The 9,383-nt window shown below is 53.1% G+C and overlaps 1 protein-coding gene across 1 annotated transcript in view; it reads left to right on the plus strand.

The window, feature by feature from the left end:
* The first annotated feature begins 4,636 nt into the window (after positions 1 to 4,636).
* Positions 4,637 to 9,383, plus strand: part of LG2H6orf222 (linkage group 2 C6orf222 homolog) — a 10,891-nt gene continuing 6,144 nt past the window's right edge. The window contains exons 1-4 of the mRNA XM_013351159.2: positions 4,637 to 5,257; positions 6,027 to 6,142; positions 8,430 to 8,498; positions 8,640 to 8,873. Coding sequence (XP_013206613.1) covers positions 4,641 to 5,257; positions 6,027 to 6,142; positions 8,430 to 8,498; positions 8,640 to 8,873 — 1,036 coding nt within the window. The 5' untranslated portion in view covers positions 4,637 to 4,640. The remainder of the gene's footprint in view (positions 5,258 to 6,026; positions 6,143 to 8,429; positions 8,499 to 8,639; positions 8,874 to 9,383) is intronic.

Here is a 9,383-nt window from a genome sequence, read left to right on the forward strand (position 1 = left end):
AAGGCAGCACTAATCACAGTGGGAGGGGCACACGTTGGTGGGGTCCGGAGGGGAGTGGAAGGGTGGAAGGGGAGATTCGGGCAGGAATATGGTCAAGATACAGTGTATGTATGTACATATGTATGTCAAAGGATTAAATACAAATATTAGAAACAAAAACAAACAGAAAAACCCGTGGTGACCCCATTCTCTGTAGAAGGGTCTGGACACACGGCTTCCACCGTCAGGGCCGTGTCTAGGGACGCACGGCACACATCCCCTCCATGTTCTTCTAGCTCCTTCCATCTCCATGGATCCTCAGCCATGACCAAGGGGGGCTGTGGAGGTGATACCACCCCCCACAATCCAGTGTTTCCCCGCCAGGGTTTGCTTTCAGTTTCACGTACTGGTAAAACATGTGGCTGGGGACTCAGGTATAATAAGGAAGTTGTCAACTGAAACTACGCTTGTTTCTCCTCCTCGCTCCTGGTAGCTGAACCAAGCTTCCCAGAGGAGCGGGAAGCAGCCTGGGCGGGCAGCGACAGGTGGGGCAGTTGGGCCAGCCCTGCCCTCTGGTTGGCTACCTGTGAGCTCAGCTCTGGGAAGCAATGACATATATAACCCAGAAGCTCTGAGCCCCTCTGAACATTTCCAGCCGCCTGTAGCAGCTGCTTCTTCTCCCTGGAGACATCAGACCCAAGCCTCAAAGGACTTCTACTTAACAGGGGCAATGCCCCGCTCCAGGAATCCCAGCCCGGGGAAGTCCCGGGACAGTGGCGACTTCCGTGGTTTGAGGTGGGTTGAATCCTCTCCTTGTGAACCTGGGCAATGGGTGGATACTTCAGGGTCCCGAAGGAAGCTAGACATAAGAGTAATAGACCCTAAGTCCAGACTGGCTCTGCTTCTAGCTTGCTGATCCTCCTAGAGTCTTTTCTTTCTTCTTTCTTTCTTTCTTTCTTTCTTTCTTTCTTTCTTTCTTTCTTTCTTCTTTTTGTTTTTTGTTTTGTTTTTTCAAGACAGGATTTCTCTATGTAACAGTTTTGGCTGTTCTGGAACTCACTCTGCAGACCAGGCTGGTCTTGAACTCACAGAGATCCACTTGCCTCTGCCTCCCATGTGCTGGGGTTAAAGGTGTGTACCATCACCACTGGGCTCTTTTTACTTATTTTTAAAAAGATGGAAAAGGGGCCAGCAGGATGGCTCAGCAGGTACAGGCGCTTGCAGCCTGACAGACAGCCTGAGTCCAGTCCCTGGAAGCACAGAAAGGAGAAAGGAAGAATAACCCCTCTGGCCGCCACATACGTGTCCCATGTGCCGTGGCACCCCCCACATACCCGCACCCCTCCACCCCACACATACAGTGCCCACCTCACATCACACCCCGCACACACAGACATACACAAACACACACACATACACACACATACATACACATGGAAGAGAGAATGCAGGCCAGTCTAGCTGACCCACCGCAGTGCTCTGGGTTTTCTGAGGGATCTCCTGGGATCTTCGTGTGTTCAGGAAAGCACTGTGTGCTGATCTCTCTGGAACTGCAGAGGTCGAAGCCCTGGCAGGAGCCCTGCCCACCCGCCCCCCCTGGCCCCCACAATGTGCTAGGACCAGCTGGGAGCATCAGAGAACGATGCTCCGATGTGAGGGACTCAGGGATCTCCAATAGATCTGGGGTAATTGGGGCAACAGGCCCGATCAGTAAGGGGTTTGGGGACTTTCTTTCAGTTATGTAAAGGAAGGGAGTGGACCTGCCACAACTCTGGTTGACTTCCCTCAGACTCCGCCCCTGTGCAGGAAGGGTTCCCAGCAGTTTCAGGAAAACCTGCCAGGGTGGGTCTGGAGGATTCCCGCACCACAGTGGGTGGACTTGGCACTTTGCAGGGCCTGTGTGTTGTAGGAACCCAAGAAAGACCCCACAGAAAAGATGGAGACCTTGAACTGTCACATTTGACAAGCGGGGCCAGGCACGGCGCAGGACAGGCCCGGTGTTTCAGGAGAACGAGACCACCATGTGTCCCGTTCCGGGCATGGCAGTGGAGGCTCAGCGGTCTCTGAGGAATGTGGAAGGCAGGAGCTGTGAGAGGAGCCACACCGTGGCAAGAGTCTGAGTGATGGATGCGTAGTTAAGGTTCAGAGCCTGATCGAGAGCTGCGGGTCGCAGGGACCCATGAGAGACAGCGTGAGCGCAGCCTAGCCACTGGCCGTCGGGTTGTGAGGCCCGCTCTGGGTTCACAGTCTTGTGGCTTGGGGTGCTTGTGTCCATTGCACACACGTGTGTGTTTAGAAGATGTTGCATGGTGTGGGAGTGAGAAGACAGGGTTTGGAATGGGATGGTGGCTGGGGGTGGGGAGGGTGGGGGTGGGGGATATTCAGGCCTAGCTCTCTGCTCCCAGCACGGGGACTTTGGCTGTGTGTCAGTGGCCCAGGACCTCAGTCCCCATGTCAGACGGTCTGATTCGTGGGGCACTGAGGTCACAGAGGTGAAAGGGCTCACAGTGTGTTTGTGTATAATTATGTATTTGTTCTGTAAATCCCCAGGACCTGCCTGGCCAGGGGTGGGAACAGCAGGGAAGCCGCTGGCCAGGCATCCCTATGGATCTAAGCTGTAGGCCAGCAGCAAGCTTGGCCATGCGATTTTAGCCTCTTACACTAGAAACAGACGGTATCAGACGTTCTGAGTTAGGGCAGGCTGACAGTGTGCACGCTGTGTTCCTCAAGGCCTTCCGTGGCTTCTGCAAGGCATCGTGTGTCGAATGCCTACAGGGGCAGAGGAGGGAGCACTTTGTGGCATGAGAGAAACAGGCCAGGCAAATATAACGATGAGGTCAGAGTTCAGATTAGAAAATATGCCAAACACAGCCTCATGCTGGGGACAACCATGCCAGCTTGGTGTGACTTCTCTGGTCCTCTGCGGCTGTGAAATGAGTCACGGGAGCCATTTTTCTACTGTAAGCTCTGGGATCTGTGTATCACCAGGCATTTCTGGCTAGAGTGGACTTTGTTCTGAAGGCTCCTCTCGGCCATGCCAATAAATGTGTTTACACCAATGGCTGGGTTTCTATGCAATATAGCTGGGTTGTTACGGGTTCCTGGTCTGGGCCAGGGCAGGATTCCCCTACAGTCAGGCTAGACTTGGGTGCAAAACTAAGAAACAGGGAAGGAGAGACTCAGTTGTCTGTGATGACCACACTGAGAACACCTAGAAAGATGAGTGGCCATGTAACATGGGAGGTGGGTCACTGTCTTCTCAGGGAAACAGACTATCTCCAGAAGAAGGCCTCTCTGGGCAAACAAGCACTCTGGACAGCCTGGATCTGGAAGAGTGTTTCTAGAACATTCCAAAGAAGGAGCAGGCAGAGGGGCCAGGGGAGAGTAGAGACCAGTTCAGTCAGTTGAAAGCACCTGAAAACAGCTGCTGGGAGGTGGTCATGACGCCAAAGGCCAGGACACCTTGGGCAGGAGGCTGGCAAGTAAGAAGAGGGCCTGGGCTTGAAGGTCAGGAGGTCTTGGGACCCTGGAGGGTCCTTCACTGGGAAACTTGGGAAGAGTCGTGGGGCTGTGTGGATGCAGTGAAGTCAGGCAGCAGGAAGAGGCTGGGTTCATCTCCCCCGTTGGGGAAAACTGTTTCCATAGCAACCGTCCCTTCTTTCAGCTGAGTGGGGATGCTCTCCTACCTGCTGTGTTATGGAGCCCTGGGCCAGCCACCTCAGGGAAGAAGAGGGGCCTGAGCCGAATAGGGTGTTCTATCAGTGACTGCTTCCATGGTTTGGTCGACCAGCTGTCCTGGCTGACAGAAACCCTGACCACTGTTTGGTCAATCTAATTAACATAATCAAGTCCACTGGTCTAAATTTGACTTCCCCTGAGTCTGCATACCCTCTAGCCCCAGCTTTATCAGCTTAAACACCAGAATATCCTGTTTTAGATGTACGTCATATGTGCTAAAAACACAAATGTGATTTGTAGAAACATGAACAGCTTGCTGCCCTGAGTATGAAACAGGCCAGGTCATGGTGTGACCATGTACCTCAGGAGATTGAGGCTAACCTGGGCTACATGAGAACTTGTCTCTAAATCAACAATGAAGAAAAGAGAGAAAGGAAGGCGGGAGGGAGGCAGTAGCACCCAGAGCCCCACTTGCTCCCCTCACGGCTGCAGCAGCTTGGGTGCTGTTCCTGAACCTTCGGGTGTAAAGGAGACTCAGGGGCCACCCAGGCACTTGTGCTCGGTTTTTCTCTGTGGGCTGCAGTTCTGGCCTTTGATTCTCAGATCAACCACAGCTGGGGTTGCGCACAGTGTGGGCAATGAGGAACGCGGGGGGGGGGTTGTCCAGTTTCTGCTGTGGCAAAGGTCTCCTGACCAGTTAGCTATTGTAGAGACGCAAACCTAAAATCTTCTGGGGATGTGCTCCTCTGGGCCACTCCGGCTGTGCTACAAGCCAGCTGGAGAATCTGGTTCCATTTCCTTCTCTGAAAAATGGGGGTGCTGACCCCCTTCCCTGTGGGGTTGTCGTTAAACAAGATGGAAGTTTTAAATCGTCACCAGGGGAGGGTGGCCACACAGCATGGGAGGTGCGTGAGTGCAGGGGGCCACAGGTCAGTCTTCCACTGAACTCTCCTGAGCGAGCTGTTTGCTTTGGTTTTAGCCCAATGGAGACCCGGAGGGGCCCGAAGAAGCCTCCCACAGATAAGAGAACCCAATCCTTGGACCGGCAGGTTCTCAAGGACTCTGAGTCCCCGAACTCCAAGTACTCCTCTGGGCCCACCCACAGGAAGGTGCTTCGCAGGACAGCCAGCGATGAGACCAGAGGTTCTGGGAGCCCCTATCACGTTGCAGAGGCCCAGGAAGCTGTGGTCGCAGCGCCCCCTCTAGGAGAAGGGAGCGAATTTCTCCCCTGTGAGCAGGGGCCCCTAGAAAGCACTAAGAAAGAGAGGCCCCCAAAGCAAGCCCAGCAGAGCTGGATGAGCATGTTCCTGAATATCCTATTCCTGAGGTTTGATCCAGAGGAGCCCAGAGAAAAGGGCAGCAAGAAATCAAAGGGGAAAGGAGAGACCAAGCTCCCAGAGGCAACGGAGGAGCCAGCCGTCAGGAAGAAATCCCAGGAGAAGAAGACCAGCCGCAAGAAACCCACTCACAAGAAGCCTGCTCCTGAAGAGTCTACAGGGCCCCAGAACTCAGAGGCGGGAGGCCACGAGAACTTACTGCCCAGCTTAGCTGCCTCCCAGGCCGCCGAGGAGGCTAACCCGGGGCTGATCTGCAGGGGTGAGCAGACTAGGGTAACCCTATTGTCCCACCCTCAAGGACCAGGGTGCCCCAAGTTTGTCTACTAAATGTCCTCCACTGAGGTCAGATGTGGACAGTGGGGGACATTTCTATGAGGTTGAACGGTTGAACACTTAGGACCAACCCATCGGGGTGCCACCCTTCCATATACTGCATGGCTTAGGGCTGGTGACACCCCTCTGGGCCATAATGTGCCCTCCGTCCCTTCTACAAAAACAGATAAAATGGTCGCTGTCTCATGGGTCGGCGCAGCTCATACAAAAGCAGGTGCAATGAGATTTGGGGAGGAGTGGAAGAAGCTGATCTCTTGCCCCACGGGTCTATGGGTGCCGGCCAGGTGCTCTGTCTAGACCCTGCCCCTGAAGAACAAATCTGCTATGTGGTTTTTGCAATGGCTGTCCCTGGAGCCTTTGAGTCCTCCGTGGTGAAGGAGAGAGCAGGCATCCCTGCCCCAGGCGTCCCTGCCGCTGGGGATGGGGAGTGACGTCTCCTCCATTCCCAGAGGCCTCAGCTGTGTGCTGGAGGCTTCTGTGTAGCCACAGACTCTGATGGGAAGGAGGCTCCAGGGAGAGCTGGAGGGAGGGGATCCTGGCCTGAGACACCCCCCCTTCACTGGGAAATCCTAGCCAGTGTCTGATTGGGGTGAGGCTGGGGTCTGAACTGTTACTCGGTGGAATCCAAGCCACCTGTGGGTTAACGAGGTCTGGAGAATGTTATTAACCCAGGCCTCTGCTCATTTGACTTCCAGAGAGACCAGAGTCTGAGATCCCCCAGGCCTTGCCCACAGAGGGAGGCCATGCTGAATCCTCAGAGAGTTCTGCCCAAGCCGCAGGTCCCCCATCAGAAGAGGACCCTCAGCAGCCTGACCGTGAGTTGCAAGTGTCTAGGGTCCTTCTTTCCTTATGGGTAGGAGACTGCACCAAACTAGAGGGGCCACTCAGGGTGAGACCTAACGGGGTGAGTCTACACACACACACACACACACACACCCCTTTCATGTCTATCTTGCCGCTTCTGGCACTGGGTGCGTATTTTCGAGTCTGAGAGGAAGGCAGAGGTTCCAGAAAGGCAGCTGGCAAGTACTCCTGCCTCTGAGTCAACGGGAATATATGCCTTTGTTTTCAATCTCTCAAATGTCCTTAAACATATAGAGGAGAGGGCTGGAGAGATGGCTCAGAGGTTAAGAGCACTGACTGTTCTTCCAGAGGTCCTGAGTTCAATTCCCAGCACCCACATGGTGGATCACAACCATCTATAATGAGATCTGGTGCCCTCTTCTGGCATCCAAGAGTACACGTAGACAGAACACTGTGTACATAATAAATAGATAAATAAAGATTTTAAAAAAATATAGAGGAGAGGGGCCAGGAGTGTAGCTCAGTTGGTAGAGAGCTTGCAGGCACACACAAGGCTGGCATTAGGTCCCCAGCAGCGCATAAATGGAGTGTGGGGTGTACGCCTGTAAGATTAGCACTGGGGAGGTGGCGCAGGCGTTTAATCCCAGCACTTGGGAAGCAGAGGCAGGCGGATCTCTGTGAGTTTGAGGCCAGCCTGGTCTCAGAGCAAGTTCTAGGACAGCCAGGGCTAAGCAGAGAAACCTTGTGTAAAGCAAAACAAAACAAAAAAAAAGAAGTTCAAGGTCACTTGTTACACAGTGCCTGCAGGAGACCAGTTTGCGCTACAGGAGATCCATCTCACCTATCACCTGTCTGTTCGCCTGTCTGTCTATCATCTATCTGCCATCTATCAATCATCTATCTAATCTATCTTATCTATTGTCTATTTACCTACACCTCTACCTACCTATCAAGTAGGCACTGAAGGTGTAGGCAGGGACTCTGCTTAGCACGTAAGAGGCCTTGGGCTTAAATAAATAAAACAGGGGGCTGGAGAGATGGCTCAGAGGTTAAGAGCACTGACTCTTCTTCCAGAGGTCCTGAGTTCACAATTCCCAGCTCACAACCATCTGTAATGAGGTCTGGTGCCCTCTTCTGGCCTTCAGGCATACACACAGACAGAATATTGTATACATAATAAATCAATAAATATTAAAAAAATAAATAAATAAATAAAACAGATGTATATAATAACGGAAAGAATCGTCCAGTGGCCACAGCTAGGAGCTGTCACACTGCTTTGAAACATTTTCTTTAAGAGCCATAGGGAATAAAAAGACATTTCATCTCTACAGACTTAAACAGTGCACAATCCAGACAGCTTCACCGCCCCTAACCAATCCTAACACACCCTCCTCATCTAATCCTCTAAAAAGCTGGACCGTGCAAGAGGCAGAAAGACTTTTCAGTGCCCAGTTTGTAAGGCATTCAGTTTATAGTTGCCTCATAGGCTGCGTCAGGAAACCGGAAGCCAGGGGGACTGAGGGGCAGAGACTCTGCCTCTAGCCCAGGCACAGAGGCTCTCTTGTGCTTGACTTCTTGTGCAAGCAGACCTTTGGCACACGGCTAGTGGAGCGGGCACACCCCCCGGGGGAATGTTCTCCTGCGTGATGTGCAGCGGAGGTGATTAGCCAGCCAGGCTGCAGATCTGCCATTTCTACAGACCCCTGGGAATGGCTGGAAGACTTGGGGTCAGCCTGGGAAATGTTTCTGAGTCCTGTTTCTTGTTTGATGTCTGGACAACCTCTGAGAGAGACAGGGTGAAACTGTGACCCACATTTCACAGGGACAGTTCTAAAGACCCAGAGAGGGTAAAGAAACACAGCCATCACTAACCACAACACGGACATTCACAGGTCTCTGAAGCTCAGTTAGCAGGGCAGACTGAATTCCCTACGTAAAATGTCATGCTTTGTGCTATTCCACCAAGGCTGACGACCTGAGTTCAATTCCCGGAACCCACATAATAGAAGGGGAGAACAGACTTCCCAAAATTGTGCCCTGATCCACATGTGAGCTGTTTCTTTTTTCCTTAATAAAAAAAAATTAAAAATTAATTTAAAAAATGTAAAAAGTCATACTTTTGGCTTCCCTGTGACTAGGGGTGGTTAGTTGGGGGGACATGGGGCTTTCCCCATTGCTACCCTTTAATGAGCCGTTGTGGATGCCTGAGAGAACCATGGCCTCTTTCACACTGGGGGTCCAGATCCCAACGCTGCCGGTGTACTTAGGAGTGGTGGGACCCGTGCTTTCTTGCAGAGGAGGAGCTCATATTGAAGATCGTGGAGTTGCTCAAGAGAGCAGGGGACCGTCTGGAGGAAGAGGTGAGGCGCTGGCATCAGAGACCACCTGCAGGGCTCCTGCAGCTTCCGGTTCGTGCCCCGCCTGCCCTTCCCTGTTAACCCCACTCCCACTCCCTGTCTGGGGTTGCCTTGACCCTCTCCCCAAGGTCAGGCTCCTAATTCCCGTTCTCTCTCCCTCAGCCGGAAGTGGCTCCACAAAAGCCAACACCGCCCCCCAGGAAGAAATCCCAGGAAAAGAAGCCCACCCTGAAGAAAGCCTTGTCCCTCAAGAAGCCCGCCTCCGAGGAACCCAAGAGAGTGGCTGTAGCTACTGCCCTTGGCCCAGAAACCCGACCCAAGAGGCCTGGCTTCCTACCCCTGTGTCTTAGTGGCCAGAGACTTTCCGCCTCCAGCAACCTTGGTGAGCAGGCTCCGGCAGTTGTCATAGCAACTGTGGCCTCCTTCCAGCTCTGAAATCTTCCCAGAGCTGGGATTGGCCAGTTTCATTCTGATGTCCACACTAGGCCTTGAGCAGTGTGGAGAGGGTTGGGGATGGAGAAGGGACGGAAGCTGGTCACCACACGGCCTCACTTGGGTGCAGACAGCACACCTGAGCCCTTGATGGGACTGTATGCCAAGACCTCAGCCACCACCATCTCTGAGCAGGGCTGGGGATGTTTTCATGACAGAACTGGAGATAGAGGGCCTGGGCTCCCAGCTACCTTTTCTTTTTCCCTCTTAATATGTGTGGATGTTTTGCCTACATGTATGTCTGGGTACCATGTGCATGTCTGGCATCTGTGGAGGCCAGAGGTGGCATCGGACACCCTGGAGCTGGGGTTACAGATGTTTGTGTCTCAGATTGCCCTCTGTGTCCTCCTGTCTGTCTGTGTCTCAGTTTGTCTTAGGCAGTGAGGAAGCCGGGTGCAGG

The sequence above is a fragment of the Microtus ochrogaster genome, linkage group LG2 (assembly GCF_000317375.1).
Source record: "Microtus ochrogaster isolate Prairie Vole_2 linkage group LG2, MicOch1.0, whole genome shotgun sequence".
Taxonomy (NCBI): domain Eukaryota; kingdom Metazoa; phylum Chordata; class Mammalia; order Rodentia; family Cricetidae; genus Microtus; species Microtus ochrogaster.